The sequence below is a fragment of the Pteropus medius genome, unplaced genomic scaffold (assembly GCF_902729225.1).
Source record: "Pteropus medius unplaced genomic scaffold, Ma_sr-lr_union100, whole genome shotgun sequence".
NCBI classification, from domain to species: domain Eukaryota; kingdom Metazoa; phylum Chordata; class Mammalia; order Chiroptera; family Pteropodidae; genus Pteropus; species Pteropus medius.
In genome coordinates, this window is record NW_024351729.1 from 22,140,307 (window position 1) to 22,162,763 (window position 22,457).

Here is a 22,457-nt window from a genome sequence, read left to right on the forward strand (position 1 = left end):
GTGTGGCCTTCAGCTGCAGGGGGCACCATCCGCTTCCCCCCTGTCAGGCAGAAACAGCCTAGCTCAGTCAAATGCTGAGCTTTTTCCCCTCAGAACTTCATCTTCCTTCTGTGACCAGGTGTCAGGAAGAGAGGGGCCGGCTGCAGGCAGAGCTGGAGAAGAAGCAACAGGAGGCTGAAAGGAGGGACGCCATGTATGACGAGGAGCTTGGAGAGCAGCGGGACCTGGTCCGTGCCATGAAGAGCCGGGTGCTGGAACTGATTCGGTAAGTGAGGAGACAGCGGGGCAGGGGGATGGCTGGGGAATGAAAATTCTGCTCCACTAACAACTATTAAGTAGAGTTTTGGACCTTTTACATATACTAACTTATTTCATTTTAGCCAGCCACTCTCTGCTGTTATCCCCATTTTACAAATGAGAAAACTGAGGGTCAGAGAGGTTGAGTCGGCCACCAAGGACACACAGCATATAAATTTCATAGAGTCTTCTGACTCTAAGGCATGCCCCTACCCACCCACCTCCCATACACACACACCCACTAAGTTAGGAGAAGGGGAAGGAGCCCATAGGTTGAGAAGAAATTGGGAGAAGAAGGGGGAGGTTAACCAAGAGGTAATCACATGTCCTACACCTGCCTGCCTACTGGACTTCCTCAGACCACGGGGTCTCTGGGCCCATCCTGAGTCAGTGTCCTAGGTTCCAGAGGCTAAGCTCACCAGCATCAATTTCAGACCACTAAGCTCACTGAGGAGTGGAGATGTAGAAAGCCTGGTTTCTGCTCTTCAGTCTAGTGGGGAGATAATTCATACATATATGTTATCCTTTACCCAGTTAAGGAAATAAGACACCATTGGACTCAATTTCCATTAGAATTGGAAGGTTGCTGTGAGATCATCTAAGACTAAACCCTCTTGCACAAAATCCAAGTGATATTAAAGATGAGTAAAGGGAGAGAACAAAAAAAGAACAAAAAATTTAAAGAGTGATCTCCTCCAAGAAACCGTCAACTGGAGGAAAGAGATATAAAAAATTAGCTATATATCTCACAAAAGAATTTAATATAGCTAACAATAAAAGACATATACATTTGTTAAAGAAAAATAGAAGATTTCATGGAAGACAAAATGTATCTACTCCCAAAGTATTAGGATTAAGGTTATCTCTGAGCATCTTGATAGCAGGATCAAAAAGAGAAACACAGAAAGTTGCCTAAATTTTACTATTCATTTAAAGGAAATATACCAGGTCATGAGGAGAGACAAATGTTTTTCCTAGACCTAAAGAAATTCATCCCAAGGTCCCAAACTACGTAATATAATGTTTTTTGCAAAAATATTTTGGAAGATGTGGCCCTAAGCAAAATGTACGAGATAGGCGGGAGGAAGCTTCTGAATCAAGAGGTAGACTGACCACATATCATCTATTCTCCATCCTGAGATCTCACCAAAATGATTTTAAAAGAATAAAACTTACAACAGAGAGAAAGGTAAAGGAACCAACAACATATGAGAGATTTCAGCTAATTTCCAGAAGCCAGAAAATGAATGGAGAAGTGAATACTGGATTTAGCCTAAGTTAGAACTTCAGGGCTCAGAGACGCCAGGAATGCAGATGGCAAAAATGAAATAAGGGGCAGAAATCAGGAAAATTATCTGATAATGTCAGTAGAAAGAGCAGTGTACACCCCCTGCTTTCTACATGTCTCCCCAACTGTAGAACATCCAATGGTGAGGGACTTATCTCTCAGGTAAATCATTAAAAGGTCCTTATCTAGAGAAAGTTAGGTGCCCTGAATAAAAGAGCAGTGTGCTCTAGCATTTGAGAGTCTGGCATGGGAGATAGCTCCCTGCCCAATCCCTCCCAAAAGGAAGCCATAAGTCGACCACCCCATCCATTACTTGCAGCTCCAGCAGCTTTCAATTGTCTCTTTCCTAAACATGAAATGGCAACCAAGGATCCCCACACATCTGAGGAGAGTCTAAAACACGAAGAGAAAAGACAAAGGTAAACAACAACAACAACAAAAATCCATCTCCCATGAAATAAGATGTTGTTAAAAGATAAACTTTGGAAATTAAAAATATCACTGAAAAAATTTTGGAAATTAAAAATATCACCGAAAAATTTTTTCAGTCACTAGGATTGGAAAACAATGATGAGATAGTAGTCTCTCAGAACGCAGAATAAAAAGCACAAAGAGATGGAAGACATAATTAGAGACATAAAGAATCAATCCAAGATTCCCGATGTCTTCTCCAACTGACAGGAATTCCAGAAAAGGAGAGAATAAAATGGAGAAGATTATCAGATAAAAATATGAGTTCTGATGGACCCAGATCTTCAGACTTAAAGATTTCATTGAATGACCAGCATAATAAATGAAAGAAGGGGGAAAAAACCCATCTGGATACATCATTGTGAAATTTCAGTAAAACAAAGATAAAGAAAGTATCCTAAAAGACAGGTCACTTGTAAAAGAAGTAGAACCCAACAAATGTTAAAAATCAATGGTGTATTACTTTCAGGTTCTGAAAAAAGCTGAGTTTTGCCCTAGAATTCTATGTCCAGCCAAACTATGAAGCAATTTGGGAAAGTCATGGAGGAAAGACATTTTTCAGACAAACCGGTCACAGAAAATTCATCTCCCACATAGACTTTCTTAAGAAGTTAATTAAGGATGTGTCCCAGAGAAACAAGGAAGTAAGCCAAGAAAGGAGATGTGGCATTCAGGAAACAGCAGCTCCAGCCCAGGAGAGAAGAAATGGGAATTCCCAAGATGGCATGTGGACAGCAAGGCCAGGAAGCAGTTCATCCAGGTAGTAGGAGAACTATTGAGGGCCCAGGAGGAAGGTCTCCGGGAAGAAAGAGAATCAGTAAAACACCTGATATGAGGAAAATTGGAGTGAAGGGGATAATTAGGTTATGTTAAAGGCAAATCATGCAAGGAACAAAGAAAGGCAATAGAAAGTTCTAGGGAAAAAAAAAAATTTCCAAGAAGGGAAATGTTATAGAACACAGTTCTGCTTGAATCAATATACACTCACATATTGTCTAATAACATAAATACTATTCTTTGATTTTTTTTCGATGTTAGAATCAACCTAAAGGCAAAGCACAGAAAACAATTGTAATTATAGAACAAACACAAATGTTACCGCCTTAATAATATTACATATAGAACACAATCCAACAGAACTTTCTGTGAAGATGAAAGTGTTCTATATTCGCCTTGTCCAATATGGTAGCTGCACGTCACATGTAGCGAGCGAGTACTTCAAATGACTGGTGCAACCGAGGAGCTGAAGTTTTCCTTTTATTTAACTTTAAGTTACATATAAATTGAAATAGCCACATGTGCTAGTGGCTACCCTATTGGATGTCACAGGAGTAGATGACAAGTTAGGAGGTGGTAGAAGGAGAAGAGGTGAAGAGAAGAGATGCCGGCATCATCATATTACAGAATAGCAGTTATAAGACACTTCTATAATCAATAGAACGAGTGAGAAATAAATATGTCTTTAAAAGTCCAACAGTAACCAATAGAGGAACCAAAACAGGGTTATAACTACACTGAGAGGAAAGAGGAAGACTTGGTGGAAATGGTCATAAATAAACTAACTCCTCTGACATCAAGGTAAGGAGTTCTCCAGAAGATGTTCTCTATCGATCAGTCAAGAAGGAGGGATATGAGCATGTTACTTAAATATGGATGTACTAGCAGGAGAAAAAGCTAAAACGTGTAAGAAGTGGTTTGCCACTGAGAATGGGAAAGAGTGGGAAGGGTGTCCATTGTCTTTTGATGTAAGTCCTCTTGTATCGTTCAATTTTTAAATCATGGGTATATATCATTTTGATAAAAATTTAAAACAAACCACCTTCCTAAATCTCCTTTAAAAAAAACAGTGAAGATGGTTTTGTAGGGGCCTAACTATACATAACTCCAAGGCAGTTTGTACTAAGTGCCGAATAAAACATAATAGGCATTATATGCTATAGGTGCCTGGAGCAAGAAAGCCCCAGGGGCCTCTACCATCAGGGAGCTCTCTTGAGAGGAGGTGGGCTATGAACAGGTTCTTAAATAGTGGGTCAAGCTCATGTTGGGCGAGGGGGACCTGGGTGTCATTATCCATCTTCCCAGAAAGAATGGATACTCACCCATCTCTCGTGAAATTGTGTGTGTGTGTGTGTGTGTGTGTGTTGTGTGTTGTGTCTCACTGTCTCTGCATTTCTATCTCTTTCTCCATCACTGTGTCTCTGTCTCTCCATCTTTCTCTATATTTGTATCTCCCTCTCTGTCTGTGTCTCTGCCCATCTGTCTCTGCACCTTTCTCCCTGTGTCTTTTTCTCTCACATTTATCTCTCTACCTCTCTGTGTCTCTGTCTCCCTCTCTAACTCCTGACTTCCTTTCTCTCTGCATAAGTAACTGTCTCTCTCTTGCTATCCCTCTTTGCCTCCCTCTGCATTTCTGCGTGTGACTCCTCCTGTCACTTTCTCTGTCTCTCTCTCTCTTTGCCTCCATGTTTCTCTTTCTGTCCCTCTCTCTCTCCATCCATGCCATTTCCATATTTCTATCTTCCTGTGTGCGCTCTCCCTCCCTCCTCCCTCTCTCTCTCTCTCTCTCTCTCTCTCTTATATATATATATATATATATATATACCTGCATATATATACACATAGCATTGTATATATATACACGTTATATTTATATATGTATGTGTGTGTGTATGTATATATATATATATATATATATATCTCCCCACCACCTCCATCCTCTCATCAGAGAGAAGGATAACCTATGGCAGAAGGTCCAGCATCTCTCTTCTGTGGCCCCTGGATGCTGTGTCGGCTGTAGTAAGCTCTTTGGCCGTCTGTCTCGGCGGTATCAATGCAGGTAATGGGTAAGGCACAGAATCCTTCCTATGGGACAGCCCAGTTTCCACCAGCCCACAGACCCCTGCCCATTCCAGAGAAGAGAGGGACACAGAACTGGGCATTTATGTAAGGCTCATTTTACCCAGCATTTAGCAGAGACATGAACGAGAGCAGTAGAAAGGGGTCAAACAGGAATGGCATCTGGAAGATGGGAGGCATAACCCTTCTGAGGATAGACTGAGGGCATCTCGTCTGGGAAGAGATTTCCCATACAGAGGAAGCCGCACCCCTCACCTTCCTCTGGGAACATGGTGGAAGGACAAGCAGCAGGAGAGAGGAAAGTGGGCCATCAGGAGAACCTGCCATTTGGAGTTGGAGGACCCTGGAGGGATGGGGCATCGGGACACCCTTTAGGAAAGGGATGCCTCCTAAGACAGACCCAGGGCCATTCTGCTGGGAGATGAGAAACAGACAAGTGGACCCAAAGAGGCTCAAACACTATGACCCCCTCCCCCACACACACTTATGCATTTCTCACTCTTTCCACCTCTGCTCCCAGGGTCTGTGGAGGCCTGGTTTGCCATGTGTGCTCTGTGGATTATAAGAAGCGAGAGCGCTGCTGCCTACCCTGTGCCCAGAAAGAAGAAGCCCAGGCTGTCTGAACAAGACACACCCAAGACTGGCCACCCAACCCTGCCCTCCCCCCACCCCTCTGGCCTGACCAGTACTACCTTCTAGAACTTCGTGACCTAAGGCAGACAGCACTTGTGTGGCCAGACTGTGGTGTGGAGAGTTGAAGGAGCTATGCTGGCAGTCGGGACACAGGTTCGAGCCCTTCGTCTACCACGGATGAGCTGGGTGACCTTGGCAAGGCCCTCAGCTCTCTGGGCCTTTTCTGTAATGTCAGGGAGTCAGGCACCATCCATGCAAAGTCCCTTCATGCTCAGAAAGTCCTTGACCAAAAATATCACCCACTGGCCACGACATTCCTCTCCCACACTCCCTCCTCGCCTAGCCCAGCTTTCATGACACTGCACAGTCTTGGGGTCCTCAGGCACTTCCTGTCTGGAGTTTGCTTCAGGAATCTATTTTTGCATTTTGTTTTTAACAGCCTTCTCAAGGTACTATTAAGATATAATACACTTTGCATAAATTGCACAATTCGATGAGTTTTGACTTTAATTTGAATCCCTGATACCATCGCCATATTCAAAATCCTGAACACACCCATCAGCCTCAAAGTTTCCTTGTGCCCTTGATAATTTCTTCCTTCCACTTCCACCTCCCCATCCCCAGGCAACCACTTGACTGCTTTCTATCACTAGAGACAAATTGCATTTTCTAGAATTTTATATATGCACTCTGAATTGTCCGCCTTCTTCACTCAGCATAATAATTTTGAGATTCATCCATGTTGTTGTCTATATCCATACTTCCTATTTACTGTTGAGTAGTATTCCACTGCATGGAGATACCACAATTTATTCATACATTCACCTGTTGCCAGACATTGGGGTTGTTTCTACTTAGAAGCTATTACAAACAAGTTTCCTGTAACCATCCATGTGTGACGCTTTGTGTAGATATATGCCTGTATTCCTCTTGGGTTAATAGCTAAGAACGAAATGGCCAGGTTGTATGGTAGGTGTATATTTAAGAAACTGCTGAGTTACTTCCCAGAGAGGTTGTATATTGCACTCTCCCACCAGCAGCATGTGGGAGACCCAGTTGCTCCCCCGGGCATCTGGTTTGGTGGGCGGGAGAGGTGGCACAGACATAAGACTTGGGCTTCTCTGTCTTTTCCTCCCAATCACTATGAAGAATTGATCGGTTTCAAGTTCTGAGCACCTAGAGGGAGGAACTGAGTCTAGGTGACTCTCTGTTTACTGTTCACTCAGCTAGACTTTAATAAAGACAGTTGATGAGAACTCGTGTAGCTCCATGGTACAAATTATATCCTCTGACTGCCCAAAAAGTATTATGCAATTTCTGTGTTATTTACTGGACACCCAACTGTGGTGTTTCTGAGAAAACTGTTTCTGAAGAAGTGTGGGCCCTACTCTATGACAAGGGAATTAGCTCTCCTACCTAGATTCCAGGGAAGACTCCGTGGCCCCAAACAGGCCTGCATACTATATTCCTTTGCCCTCTGCCTCACACAAACTGCCAGAGCCTCTGCATGCAGTAGTTGGGCAATCCTGTGGCTCTGACTAGAGCCTGTGGACTGTCTCTTGGGGTCAGGGCCACCCAGGGTTGCATCCCATTACCATCGTGTGGAGCAAGAGTTTTGCAACAGCAGTTCCTGCCCTGGAGAGCTGATGAGAACTTCTCCTTAGCAAAGTCAGTGACAAGGTGGGTAGGGTGGGGGAGGGAAGAGCTGTGGCTCTCAGAGCAATCAGAGCAAAAAATCGCCCCTACCCTGAAGGTCAGACTTGCTCAGATACTTCTATTAGGGCAGGGTTCTTATTACGATGGAAGACATCGTATTCTGGTAGGACCTCCAGCGTGGAGTTCAGACTTGCCTGATGAACCAATGGGAGAGAGAAGACCTAGCAGAAGCCTATGTTCAAAAAGGAAGCGAGATGCTCCTGGATGAGAAAACATCAGAAGGAAATCAGGGGCCAAGAATGGAGGAGCTTAACCTTCTCCCTCTGTTTGGGAGTGATGGAAGGGCAATGCTGGCGACTAGCCTCTAACCCAACACCACTTTCCCCAAGAGTCCCCACCAAGTCCAATGGAGAGCACGGGAATTCTACAAAGACATTGGAAAAGCTCGTTAGACCTTAGGGACCTCCAGCAGATGGTTCCACAAGGGTCAACATAGATCTCTCCAGAGTGTGGAACTGTGAGAGTGCCAGAGCTTCAGCAGTGACTCCAGGGCACATATCTAGCACAGTAGCCCCCAGAGAAGCATGTGGTAGACACCTCCAGTAGACTTCCCCAAATTCCTGGGGGATAAAGCCCTGCACAAGCACACGGATCTGAGCCTGCGAAATCTGGATTATAGCTATTAATGTGACTTTGTTGTGCTCACAGGCTGGGGTTGCCCTGGGAAATTTGAGCAACATAGTTATTTCTTTAATTGGATGTTACTCAGATACTCCAAGGTCCATCAGTTTCTCCACCACGTCAATGCATTCAGTGCTCAATAAAATTGAATTGAACACCTAGGATATGCCGAACACTAATTGACTTGGGGATATAGAGATTATATATATATACACAACACCTGCTTTCATGAACCTCACAGTTGGTCCGAGGAAGCAGCCAAACAGATGATTACAAAACCCCATAACTGAAGCCATGATAGAGTAAGCCTGGGGGTGCAGAGTACAGGGCAACAGTCCGTGGAGCTGACCTCTGAGCTAAATTTAAAAGGAAACGGGAGAGTTGGCCAGACCGAAAGGCTGGGGAAGAGCATGCCAGGGGAAAGGCAAATGCATGCCAGGCCCTGAGGAAGAATGAGAACTGTTTTGGGCGGAAGTGCGAGCGGTTCCCTGTGGCCAAAGGGGACGTGGTCTGAAATGAGACTGGAGAAGTACACAGGGGTCAGATGCAGGGGCACCAAGTGCACAAGTCAGGAGTTTGCCTCTGCCTGAGGATAATGGGGGTTCTTGAAGGCTTGTAAGAGGAAAAGAGTGTGATTAAATTCTCACTTTAGGGAGCGCGTTCTGGTAGCGGAGTGGAGGATGAATAGAGCGGGGAGAGGTTTGAGGCAGAGAACAGTGGTAGTAGCAGCAGCGGCAGCAGCCACGGCCAACAGTACTAGGCACTGTTCTAAGTGCTTTGTACACATAGACTCATTTAATCCACATGACAACCCTATGCAGTAGGTGTCCTCATTATCTCATTTTATGGATGATGAAACTGCGACCCGGTGAGATTAAATACTTGCCCAGGGTCAACAACCAGGCAGTGACATTGCTGGGGTCCTAACTCAGATAGTAGGAAGCTACTATCACAGTCTCTTAGGCGAGAGAGAATGAAGTGTTGCCTAACACTGTCAGTGAAGATGGTGAGGAGGAGAGCACCAAGAGAATGCTAAGGAGGAATGTCTGTCCGGAGAAGGAGGGAGGGGAGCGTGAGGGGCGTGCCCGTTTCCGGCTTGGGCAGACAGTGGATAAGAGGGTGCTCAGGAGGAGAAGCACGTGTGTCAGGGAATTTCGCGAAACCAGTTTTCTACATGTTGAGTTTGCAGAATCTGTGGAACCTCAGGGGAGAGAGCAGGAGGTAAGTGCCTTTAAGAGTTTGAGCTTAGGAGAGAGCTTAGAAGAGAAGCCGAGAACAATACGTGTGAGAGACATTGGCGTATTGAGTGGTAGCTGAAGCCAAGGAAGGAAGTGAGCTGGCCTAGGGATAGCAGGTAGAGAAGAGGACCAAGGTAGAACCCCTAGAACATTCATAGTTGAGGAACGAATTGAGAAATAAAGCCACAAACAAGACCGAGAGAGGTTCAGGAGAAAGAAGGAGAGAATGGGATTAAATGATGCAGAGCTCAAATAAGCTAAGACCTTAACAGTAACCATTTCACCATAAAGTTAAAAAGCATGCAGCAGGCTAGGAGAAAAGTTATCATAATTGACAAATATGAGATAGTATGAATAGAGAAGGTAACGGGCCCTTTTATAAACTGTTGATGGGAGGGTAAACTGGAACAGTCTTTTGGAAGGGCCACGTAGTTGTGTTTATCAAAATTTAAACATGCACAGATACTAAAGCCATAGAAACACTCATACAAGTTCCCAAAGACTTACATCTAAAGATGCTCATAGCAAGATCCTAAATATACATCTATAAGGTAATTATCAAATAAACCATGATACATACATACCAGGAACCGTCATGTCCTCACTGAAAAAAAGTGAGATGAATCTATATGTACTGATGTGGAATGAGTCCATGATGCATTGTTAAGGTGCAGAAAAATATTACTCGTTAAATATCTTTTTCATTAAGGGAAGAAGGGAGAAAAACATGTATATATGCATGGGGAAAAGTCTGTAAAAAAACAAATATGGGTGAACAGAGGAATGGAAAGGCATTTTTAAGTTTTACTTTAATTTATGTTTTTGAATCACCTATATTCTTTATAGTATGCATGCTTTATTTTTACGATATGGAAACAGTTTTGTTTAAGAAAAGGATTTATTGGATGTAGGAACCCAGATGTCATTGGTAACCCTGGCAGAAGCTGTTTCAGCAGAGCGGTGGGAAGGGAGCTAGTTGCAGTGGGTCAAACAGTGAACAAGAAGAGGCCAAGTTCTGTGGAGACATCTGTTTTTTCAAGAATTTTGCTTATAAAAGGGAGGGTACTGAGGAGCACTAGCTAAAGGGAACCTAGAATAGAAGAAAGGGAAAGACACGTTCAGGGACCGAAGGAAAAGGTGGTTGAAGGGCAAAGGGCAGGAAGGCAGGATCCCAAAGGATAAAAGAGGCAGTGAGTCCCATAGCCAGGTGTAGGAATTCACCAGAAAGAGAAGGAGGGGGACTTCTCACTCTGACCATAGAAGAAGGGAAGAAAGTGCTCATGCAAGCTCAGGCAAGTCTGTTAGCTGGAAGCTGGGGTTGCCTGCATCTTACTTTGAAAGGAAGACAGAGATGGACTAAGCAAACTTCCACCTTCAGACTGGAAGTCTCCTCCAGAATCCATTAGACAAGGAGGCGTGAAAGTCCCCCGTGTGGATACAGAATCACCAGGTGGAACCAGGACAGACCTTATGGCCCATCTGTGGGAACACCTCCCCTGGTAGGCCTCTTGGATTTCCCCCTTGGCAAAGCTGGGTCAGAAGTTTCCCCATAAAGCCTGCTTCACTTTTTCCTGTCCAACAGCCCTGACTGCTACCAAGCCCTGAGTCACAGTAAAGGTGTCAGAAGCCACTTCCATAACAACAGCGGCTGCAGCAGCAACGGGAGGTAAGTGAAGGGTTCAGTCTTAGGGTTGCTGGGGACATATTCCTGATGGAAAGGGGCTTGGAAACTTCAGTCCGAGTCCCCTGAGAACTGAGGTGATGAACTGTAGACTCTCTGAGCTAAAGATAATTAAGTCCTCACCTAGAAAGCCTAGTACAAAAGAACTTTCTGCAATAATGAGAATGTTGTATATCTGCACTATCCAGTATTGTAGCCACCAGTCACATATGGCTGTTGAGCATGTGAAATGTGGCTGATATGACTGAGGAACTAAATTTTTTTATTTTAATTAATTTAAATTTCAGTAGCCACATGTAGCTGGTAGCTATCATACTGGACAGTACAGGTTTAAAATGATCTCCTCACTTTCTAGTGGACCGCCTCGAGGCCCAGAGACAAATAACTTGTCCAAGCTCACCTTGATCATTAATTAATCGCGGAACCAGGATTAGAAGCTGGTTCTTTATTCTCCCCACAATCCACATGTATGTGGTGGGCTCAGTGGACATGAAATCAGCCTAATGAAAATCAAGAAGCGGCGCAGTTGAGAATTGTCAAATCTGGACTCTCTTTTCTATAGCTTTTGCATTCGTTCGGCTGTCTGGGACAGAGAGGTCAGGTAAAAAAAAATTTTTTTTAAGTCTTAAAAACTATTTAAAACATAGTTTATCTGTGTCATTCTAGGTCAAGTTGCTTAACTCCCAGAGTCTGAGTTTCCTCATTCACGGGGTTGTTGTGAGGATTAAATGACACAAATTCTGCAAATCACTTTCTTCCAGAAGCTAGACCCTCATAGGCACTCAGCAGCACAGCTAGTGTAACTATTGTTATCCAAGTCAGAGTGAGTTAAGATGTACATTGAACTCCGCCTGGACAGCAGACCCACTGCTTTCCACTGCTTGGGGATATAGTGGGAGAGACAGCATGCTATACAGTTGATAAAGTATTTCAGTAATAATGATCATGACAATAAATGCTAACATAGTGCTTTACATGTGTCTTAAGTGCCTTTTGGGTAATCCTTCATTTCATTCTCAGTGCAACCTGATGAGTTAGATTCTATCATTGGCCTCATTTTATAGATGAGTAAACAGAGACTCAGAAAGGAAAGGTCACTTGCCCAGAATTGCTCAGCTAACAGAGTTCTTCACTGCTGCTCACATCTGCCTCTCTCCATGTGCAATGAGCCTCTGTCCAGTCTTAGCGTCGCTTGGCCAGGAGTCATTGCATTCTTCTCCAACATGGGAAAGAGAGAGGTAATAAGGAATGTTTGCTAAACAGTTGGACTCAGAGGTTCTTTCCTTGGGGTAGGCAGCTTAAGCGAATTTGCCACAGGCTTTGAGTAATCAGCGGACCCTGGGATGCATGCAGGGAGAGACTAGGGTAAGGAGTGGTGGAGGTGGGGGTCTTGGGAGGGAGCAGTGAATTTGTGTTTACTGCTCTGCCTGTATTTATCCTTTCAATTGAAATCAATAGCAAATGTGACAAAACGTATTCTTAGTGTCATTCAACACTGTTTTCAAAAATGTGTTTAAACTTGGGTGTGATTTTAACTTTTACCAAAAGGCTTTCTTTCTAAACTAGATGGTCTTGACTCCAAAGGTGGTAACTACAGTAGATCCAATCCCAAATATACAAGCCAAGAAAGAAGAGCAATGCCCTTAGAGAGTCTCATGGTCAAAGCAGATGGTTGTGGAGGGAGGTGAAAGACAAGGAGAGGTAGAATGGGGCCCCCACTTAGGGGTGCGGGTTCTAAAAAGGGATGTGCCATAGAGAAGGAATCATGAGGCTTTAAGGATTTCCGGGGTGGAGGTGGGGGGTGGGGGAGGGTAGAGACAAGAGGCATTAGGTCTAGGGAAGAAAGCCACCAGACTTTCGAGAAGCTTAAGTGCCATCTCTGTTGTCTTAATGAGCTGTTCCCCTTTGATATAAAAAATGTTCAAAAGAGGTAGTGTGGGATAGAAAGCACGGGGAAGCCCGAGGCAGATAGGATGTTCAGAGAGTCAGACAGGACAGATGAACAAGCCAGGGGCTACTGAGATCCGGGCAAAGATGAGAGGTATCTCTGTATAGTCCTGGGCAAACTACCTCCTTTGCGTGGGCCTCTGTTTCCTCGTCTGTGAAATGAAAAGATTGGCTAGAAAATGCCACAGGTCTTTTCCCAGCGTAAACCCTATCAGTCCATAAAACGTCTAGTGATCAAAAAGCTGACCTGGAAATTAATTATTCAAGTTATCAAGAGCATCCTGCACCCTCAGGAGCTCCACCCCAAAATTGAGCAATCTAATCTACTACTCACTTCCTCCACTGTGTTCTCACCACTTCCTCCCTTGCAGTCAGGCACATCCATTCTCCTGGAGGTGTCCGACAGGTGAAAAGCCCAGAATCCTGGTAAGTCTCGGGATACCCACCACTCCCACCATTCAGAATATCTCTGTTCTGTGTCTCCCTTGACACCAGCCTCCATTAATCCAGCCATCTATCCTCACTCTTGGTGGGCCTCACACACACCCCTCGGTTTCTTCATTCTCTCTCTTAGGCCTCCCTATCCTCAAAGGGAGAGCTTCGACCCCTTTTTCCTATACCTTCCTCCAACAACCACTTCGGGCAACTCGCTGCCCACCCCCTTCCCTTCCCAACTCAGCCAGCTCCCCCCGCTTTAGCGAGGTTTGAGTCTGAGGAAGGACCAGACAGGAGACACTGTTGAGTTTTTCTTCCCATATATTAAGTGCAAATATGTATGGATGATATTTATAGAGAGAATATTGGAATTGTATTAAAATGACTGATTTTTCTGTTGTTGTTAAAAAAGATTACCTTAAATGTTGGGGATCTTGTAAATGTTTTTGTTCTATAGCATTCTCATGAAATAAATTAGCATCATCCCATCCATGGAGTTTTTGAACTACTCCGAGTTATTAAGAGGCTGGCAAGTTTGCTCAATGAGGGACTCTCCTCCTGGGTCACTGAGAATGTGACTGGGTTATCATAAGAGCCAGCAAGTTCAGGGGAATTTGGTTTATCATTCCTGCAAGGTCTATTTCTTTAATTCTAGACTAAAGAATAGCAAAAAAAAGCAATGCGTGACACACCAAACAGTGGGAGTGAACCATGTATACGCAGGTTGACTTAATGATATCTCAAGAATTTAGCTTGCAAATATATTTAATGTATGAGGTGCACTTTTTTTTTTTTTGGTTGTAAAATGATTCTTTATAGTTCTTAACTAGCTAGTCATTCCACTCCACCACTGTTGATGTCATCTATTATGTCATGAGGGTGGGAGCCATCAACATGGCAGCTCATAGACTAGGCAGTCCCCAGAATCTCTTAAATGGTTCCAGAGAGTTTTCTAGCTAAAGATCAGTGCCACATTTGTCAGGCAACGTTGACAATCTTATCAAATGTGATATTTCCACTGTGCTTAAGGTTTTTCTGTTTCCTTTGGTCTCTTGGTGGTTCCTAGAGGGCTTTGATGACCTGGGCAGAGGCAGAGGTATCACCTCAATCTGGGCCTGTCTGTTCTGAATGGTCAGTTTCACTGTTATCTTCAGACCCTTCTAATCACCTGTTGCCTTGGCAACGTCACATTTTTGGAGACAGACCCAGGGGGGATGATCTTGGGGGCCAGGACAGATGTGGTACCTACTTCCTCACCTGTGCCCCTCAGGTACGAGATTTTTATCTCATTGGGATATAATTTAGGCAGCACGGTGGAGGTGGCTGGTATCAGATGAACCTGGATTTGAGACAAATGTAGAAAGTTGTACTTGAGCCTCCTCTGAACCAAAAGCTCAGAGGTATGATTTTTAAGAAAGCAGGTCGTAGACTGAAAATAGCATGGAGTCATCATATCTAGTTGGAATTTTGGCTACAGCATTTCCAGGCTCTGCGACCACAGGCCGGCTTCTGAGCTCCTCTGTGCCTGTCTTCTCACCAGTAAACAGGAGCTTAATCATGTCTATTTGTAATGTTCAAGGGAGATCATGTACCTGTGAGGTATAAAGCAGATCTCAGATGTGTCATCTCCCTTCCCTTACTTTCTCCCTTTAACTGCCAAAGCATCCTCTCTAGAGATCAGTTTCAAAACAAACAAATAACAGAACATCTTCGCTGCCCACCATGGGTGGAGGTCGTTGCCCTGGCCTGGTTCTCTTTTGCGAGTTCTCTACTTTTGTCCTGACTTGAATGGAAGTAGAGCTCACTCATTCGTCTGCAGCCCAGCCCCAGCACAGCTGAGCACTGGATTGTTCAGAATGAGGGCTTATCTGCTTGCCTGCTGCTGCCTCTTCTCACAGGGCAGTTTCTGTGGCTGCCCCAGCCCTGCCTTCTCGCAGCCAATGAGCAGAAATGTGGGGTTCTCTTCTCTGCAGGCACGAGCTCTGTGCACCCATCAGTGATTTGCATCCTCTCTCAAAGGTGGGTCTTCTCTTAGGTCATTTGTTCCCTTACTAGTATCTTGGATCATCCGCTCGCAGAGATGACCCACCCTAGACCTTGTGACTTCATTGGCTATAACCCTGGGCCTCTGAGCAAACTTGCTCTTGACCATAGGATTACAGAGACAGTAATTTCTCCCAGGTCTTGCTGACAACCCTGGCTGAGCCAGCTGTAACGTTTGCCTCTCCCACTACCACCCTATCCTCCTGGCCAGACCAGGCCCCACCCTCATCATCACATCTTTCTAGATTTATAGCCTGATCGAATCTGTTCTATCGATGTACTGAGAAGGCAAGTCATCTGACCCCCATCACTTAGGGGAGAAAGTAATACCTAATCAGGAAGGTGAAGAATTCCATCACTCTAGGAGAAAAGAGCATTGTTTTTCCAGTTTTTCTTAACCCCAGCTTTCTTCTTTGCCATATATGATATACGATAACAGATTTTCTTCTGCTAAAGAGAAAAGCTTCCTAGGACTTTTGTTGGTGTTACTGTTGTTGATGTTGGTGTTACTGTTGTTGATGTTGGTGTTACTGTTGTTGATGTTGTTTTAATATTTGTATCTACTTTGCAAGGCTATACCTCTTTGGTTAATCTTTTATTGAGAGATAATTTACACAGCACAAAAGTCACCCACTTATAGTAATTTTTAGCATATGCACGAAGTTGTACGACCATCACCACTACTGAATTTCAGAACAATTTTATCATCCCAAAAAGAAACTCTGTACTCATTAACATTCTGCCTGAACCCCCAGTCCCTGGCAACCACTAACCTACTTTCTGTCTCCACCAATTTGCCTACTCTAGATGTTTTGCATACATAGACTCATACAGTGTAAAGCCTTTTGTGTGTGGTTTTTTTTCACTTAGGATAATGTTTTCAAGGTTTATCCGTGTTGTAGCATGTATCCTTCCTTTTCATGGTTGAATAATATTCCATTGTATGTGTATACCACCATTTGTTTATCCATTTATCAGTTGATAGCTGGATTGTTTCTATCTTTTGGCTATCATGCTGCAATGAAGATTCACGTATACGTTTTTGTGTGAATATACGTTTTCAATTCTCTTGGGTACATATCTAGGAATGGAATTCCCGATTCATATGTTAACTCTATGTTTAACTTTTTGAACAGCTGCCAAACTGTTTATCACAGCAGCTGCATCATTTTACATTCCTGCCAGCAATGTATGAAAAGTCCAATTTTTCCACCTCCTCCTCAACATAGTTATTATCCATCTTTATTTATTATGATCATCCTAGTGAGTGTGAAGTAATTCCTGAGACTTTTACTTTGTTTCTCTAACACTGGGTTCCATTGGAAGGTGGGTTACAGACTTGCATGTGGTCACACGATGTTCATGTTTATTATAAAGAAATGGCACGATGGTGATATATTTTGTGGTTCAAAAGGAAGCTAATTCAGTAGCTGCTTTGGTTTTGTCTATTTCACCTTGAAAACTGGAATAATATTTCAGAATGGCTGCAGCTTCCTCTGGAAGCAGGCTTTCTACTAACCCCATAACAAAGACAGAATCACCAGAGATAGGTTTATCTAGGGGTACAGGGAAGTCAAGGATGAGTGAAGGCATGCACTGGCAAGGTAAGAAGAAGCCCCACCAGGACTAGGAAGTCACCAAAATGAGAACAGTGTGTCTCCATCTGCCTTCTCTGCTGCCTGCTGCCCTCTCCTAATTCTGAGAACATCCCCACTGAATGGTAGAATATGACTGCCCAGAGCCCCCATGATAATCTACTACATTTCCACTCACTCAGAGAATCAGTCAGCCAGCCACCTGCTTATGACTTTCAACGTATTTTTGTAAACTACTCAAATACTCCCAGAGCAGGCATCTGACATCCCCAAAAGAACAATGCTGGGCCATGCCAACTGAGTAAACGTTCTTCTAGCTCTAGCATTCTGAAACTCTATGTTGCTTTTGCTCAACTATTTTTCCAGAACACTTCTTTTACATAACTTACAGAAAGTTGGACAAAGGGATTCATCTCTCAGCTTTATTGTTAAAACTTGAGGCTTTTATTAGGGATCGAACCCAATTGGATTGCCTACATATTCCCCAGACTGAGAACTGGATGGTACCTCATGTTTTTGATATTAAAATCAGCCTCACCAGTCAGGGATGCTCATTACTCAGGCATCCAAGACAATGTGTTCTGTAGAGATTATCTAAAGGGAAGTTTCCACAATGTTTTGGGTGGTGGTGATGTCATGAAAAGTGCTAAGAACCTCTCTGTGACTTTGAAGGGAACTATATTCTTGTTGCGAAATGTACCACTTATCACCAAATGTATCTCCTAACTTTAGAGCCTCTACTATTTCCTGAAGTGTAAGTTACTTCCATGTAATATACTACCCAATGCAAAGAATCCTATCTGAGGTTTGTGGGCAGAGAGGCTGGAATCTAGGGAGACTTTATTGTGCAGTGATGCTCATCTCTCTTCTCTAGGCCATAAATATGGAATACTCAATTATGGGAGACTTTAACTTTGAAAATTACAGCTTCGAGGATTTCTTCGGTAATTACACTTACAACACTGATCTGCCCTCTATTCTGCAAGACTCTGCCCCATGCCGGCCAGATACTCTGGATCTCAACAAGTATGTTGTGGTCGTAATCTATTTACTGGTCTTTCTGCTGAGCCTGCTGGGAAACTCCTTGGTGATGCTGGTTGTATTATACAGCAAGATCGGCCGCTCTGTCACTGATGTCTACCTGCTGAACCTGGCCATTGCCGACATGCTTTTCGCCCTGACCTTGCCTATCTGGGCTATTTCCAAAGTAAAGGGCTGGATCTATAGCACAATCCTGTGCAAGATGGTCTCACTCCTGAAGGAAGTCAACTTCTACAGCAGCATCCTGCTGTTGGCCTGTATCAGTGTGGACCGCTACCTGGCCATTGTCCACGCCACACGCACACTGACTCAGAAGCGGCACTGGGTCAAGTTCATATGCTTAGGCATCTGGGCGCTATCCCTGATCCTATCTCTGCCCATCTTTGTCTTTCGCAAGGCTTTCTACCCTCCTAATTCCAGCCCGGTCTGCTATGAGGACATAGGTGCCAACACAACAAAATGGCGCATGGTGATGCGGGTCCTGCCCCAGACCTTTGGCTTCCTCCTGCCACTGCTGGTCATGCTGTTCTGCTACGGATTCACCCTGCGCACGCTGTTTCAGGCCCACATGGGGCAGAAGCACCGGGCCATGAGAGTCATCTTTGCCGTCGTGCTTGTCTTCCTGCTCTGCTGGCTGCCCTACAACCTGGTCCTGGTGGCAGACACCTTCATGAGGCTCGGCGTGATCAAGGAGACCTGTGAGCGCCGCAACGACATCGGCCGGGCCCTGGATGCCACCGAGATCCTGGGCTTCTTGCACAGCTGCCTCAATCCCCTCATCTACGCCTTCATCGGCCAGAAGTTTCGCCACGGACTCCTCAAGATCATGGCCATCCATGGCCTGGTCAGCAAGGAGTTTCTGGCCAAGGATGGCAGGCCTTCCTTTGTGGGGTCTTCTTCAGGGAACACTTCTACTACCTTCTAAGACCTCCGCTCCTATTGCAGCCCCTCGGGGCTCCTCCCTTCCTGTCAGCACCCAAGCCTCATGCCCACTGGCCGTTCGCAGTCTCTGTGTCAGGGAAGCCCCCCATCAAGGTTACAGGAAGTTGCTGAGGCTGTATCCTTACCAGGCCCTCATTGCATGGCTTGAAAGCCTGCCCCGGCGCCCCGCCCCTTACTGGAATTACTATGTCCGCTGCTAGAGCTCTGTCCATCCTACCACTGAGCCCATAGCACTCTGTCTTTGGAGACATTTTAAAGACACTCTTTTAAGTGACTGTAAAAATTTCCCACCATTGGGAGCTATTAGTGGCAAACACCATAGTCGCTTCCCCAACTCTCCCTTTCCTTGCTTGCTAGCAAAGTCCACTTCCCTTGAGAGAGGCCGAAAATGACAGATACTCACTTTCTAGGACTCCCTGAAGCTAGGAGTGGCCATATCCTCTCATTGTGGCTAATAAGACTTAAGGGCAATTGTGTACTGGTAAACCACTCTCCTAGGGAAAAACGTCCTGATTTGTAGCATTTGCAAAGTTGCATGGTATAAATGCTCCAACCATGGCAATTTCAAGGGTGGTGGTGTTTAGCAACCAGCTCACAAACTTCTAGAAAATGTAATAATCTGCTTTATTACACAAGCAAGTACAAACTGGCTTCAGCATACCATTGTTTAAGGGAAGACTGCTGGGGTCAGGAGACTCCTGGGAACTATACCTGATTGAAAAAAAAGGGAGACTCATTCATCCACATATTCTTAGGTCTTGACTTGGAATATGGTTATAGGATACGATGTGTGGAGCTGAGGCAGTAATTCTGTGACAATGAGGCAAAAAGCCTAATATACTTAGGCTGATGAAGCCACAGGATAAAAATAACTGGAGAATAGAGAGCCCAGAAATAGACCTAAGCATAAATGGTCAAATGATTTTCAACAAGGGTGCCAAGACTATTCAATGGGGAAAGGATAGTCTTCAGACAGCCACACACACAAGGATGAAATTGGTCCCTTACATTATACCATATACAAAAATTAACTCAAATAAGTTGAAGACTTAAATATGAGAACTAAAACCATAAAACTTTTAGAAGAAAACATAGGGGGAAATACTGAATTTGGCAATGATTTCCTGGATATGACACCAAAAGCACAGGCAGCAAAGTAAAAAATAGATAAATTGGATTTTATCAAAGTTAAATACTTTTGTGCACCAAAGAACACTATCAAGAGAGTAAGAAAGCAAATCACAAAATGGAAGAAAATATTTACAAGTCATATATCTTATAAAGGGGTTAATTCTAGAATGTATAAAGAATTCCTACAACTCGACAGCAAAAACAAAAAACAAACAAACAAAAGGCTTATTCAAAAATGAGTAAAAGATTTGAAGCACAGACATTTCTCCAAAAAACTGATACAAATAGCTCATCACTAATAATTAGGGAAATACACATAAAACCATAAAGAGGTACCGCTTCACACCATTAGGATGACTATTATTAAAACAAACAAATGAACAAAATAACAAGTGTTGGCAAGGACATGGAGACACTGGAACACTTGTGCAATGCTGGTAAGAATGCCAGATAGTGCAGCCACTGTGGAAAGCAGTATGGAGGTCCCTCAAAAAATTAAACATAGAATTACTGTGTGATCCAGCAATTCCACTTCTGGGTATATACCCAAAAGAACTGAAAAACAGAGACTCAAATAGATATCTGTATACCAACGTTCATGGCAGCATGATTCACAATAGCCAAAAGGTGGAAACAACCCCCGTGTCCATCAATGGATGAATGGATAAACAAAATGTGGTATATACCGACAATGGAACATTATTCAGTCTTAAAAAGGAATGAAATTCTGATATGTGCTAAAATGTGGATAAACCTTGAAAATATTACACTAAATGAAATAAGCCACATACAAATACTGTATGATTCCACTTATATGAGGTACCTAGAATAGTCAAATGACAGAGACAGAAATAAAATAGTGTTTACCAGGAGGTGGAGGAAAAGGAAATGGGGAGTTGTCATTTCAAGTGTACAGAATTCAATGTGGGATGATGAAAAGGTTCTGGAGTTGGATAGTGGTGAAGCTTGTACAACAATGTGAATGTACTTAATGTCATTAAACTGTACAATTAAAAATGTTAAAATGGTAAAGTTTACATTATATATATTTTACCACAATTGAAAAAAATACCTAGTTGCAAAAAGGCAAACTTTAACAACTGAACCAACCCAGGAACCACCTATGTGTAATTTCTTGTTAAGTGAGATTATTAAATGTATTTTTTGTATAAACTGCTTTTAGTTGGATATTTCATCACCTGCATCAAAAAGCATCTAAACTGCTACAGAAATGCTGCTCGGGAGTGAGCAGAGAACCCCAGTGGAGGTCTTTACAATAAATAAATCGCTTTGCTGTGTATTGGATACACGGAGCAGTATTGAAATAGAGACGGAGGCTAGCCTTTCTACCTCCTTCCTTCCCAGCCCAAGCCTCCTGCTGCTGATCACGTATTATGGAAGGAAATGTGCCCCAGGATGATTTGGTGCTTCTCCTGTCCTTGGGTGAAACAATAGCCAAGAGCGTCAAGGATGGGTCTTAGAAGCGTCTAATAAAACCACTCAATCAGCCAGATTGGGTAGCAGGAAGTCAGAGAGCTTTCCTGAGCTCAACCAACAACTCCCAATTTGAGCTTCCTTTCACTCTCTCTTGTCTCCCAACACACACGCACACGCACACGCACACGCACACGTATATCCTTCATGTTTTGACAAAAGGGTACCCCAGAATAGGGAAATGATTTACAATATGTTATTCAGACAAAGAACTTGACTCTTGGCTCATTCCTTCAACAGTTCTTATTGAGTGCCAACTGCCCCAGAGCTTGCAGATACAGCAGCAATTAAACCAGACAGGGCTTTATCCTGGCAGAGCTCCTGGTCATAGGCCTTGTCTCTGACGGGTCTTTGACAGGAAGGTTACTGAGCAGCCTGCTAAGAAAGTAAGAAAGAGAGGGGACCCAAACTTCACAGTCACTAAACCCTTTCATGGCACCGACTCTCTGACCACTAAGTCAAGGGGATAGCAGCTGTGGCTATGACAAGAGGCCTTTCTGGGCAGGTAGAGCACACCTCTGAGTTAGAGTGCTCAGGGGGGCAGGTAACTACCACTCCTAACACATCAAAGTTACTTTACTTTTACATTCAACAAACAGGATTAAGTCAGCAACAATAACCTCTTGTTCCGAGCTCATTCTATGCCAGGCACTGTGCTAAGCTCAGGATCAAGTATGATCGTGCTGCTCTGGCTGAGTCTTCTGAACACTTCTGATTCAGCGAGAGGAAAAAGCAGGGGAACGTGTTTTTACCAAACACCGAAGTTGCCAGAGGGACCAGTGGTGTTCTGGCTGAGCAAGGCTGACCGACCAGGCAGCTCCCTGAGATGACTGCCAGTGGGAGGAGGCCACACTGAGTTTCACTCTGGTTCCAGGACTCTGCAATTTCCTCCTCCAACAAGGGCTAGAGGAAACGTGGCTCTCCAAGGAAAATAAGAGGATAAAATAAGCCCAGAAACAACGAGGCAGAGACAGAGTTGCATTGATGTGAGCTCTGTTAATATTTATCTCTGTCTCTGACTCTCTCTG

General features: G+C 44.0%; 2 protein-coding genes across 4 annotated transcripts in view; both read left to right on the forward strand.

The window, feature by feature from the left end:
- RUFY4 (RUN and FYVE domain containing 4) overlaps positions 1–6,136 on the forward strand; it is a 17,817-nt gene extending 11,681 nt beyond the window's left edge. Inside the window, exons 9-11 of the mRNA XM_039844733.1 lie at positions 119–265; positions 4,782–4,892; positions 5,433–6,136. Coding sequence (XP_039700667.1) covers positions 119–265; positions 4,782–4,892; positions 5,433–5,535 — 361 coding nt within the window. The 3' untranslated portion in view covers positions 5,536–6,136. The remainder of the gene's footprint in view (positions 1–118; positions 266–4,781; positions 4,893–5,432) is intronic.
- A 2,750-nt stretch (positions 6,137–8,886) lies between these two features.
- On the forward strand, positions 8,887–20,646 carry LOC120587642 (C-X-C chemokine receptor type 2-like). 3 transcript variants are annotated; one of them, XM_039844734.1, is made up of 4 exons: positions 8,887–9,103; positions 10,703–10,786; positions 13,120–13,174; positions 17,696–20,646. In XM_039844734.1, exons 1-4 carry the CDS (start codon positions 8,925–8,927, stop codon positions 18,785–18,787), a joined length of 1,410 nt encoding a protein of 469 aa, XP_039700668.1. In that variant the 5' UTR covers positions 8,887–8,924; the 3' UTR covers positions 18,788–20,646. The 3 variants fall into 3 exon arrangements, with proteins under 3 accessions (XP_039700668.1, XP_039700670.1, XP_039700669.1); XM_039844736.1 differs by lacking the exon at positions 13,120–13,174 and having other exon boundaries at positions 8,888–9,103; XM_039844735.1 differs by lacking the exons at positions 8,887–9,103; positions 10,703–10,786 and adding an exon at positions 11,394–11,402.
- Positions 20,647–22,457: the final 1,811 nt, after the last annotated feature.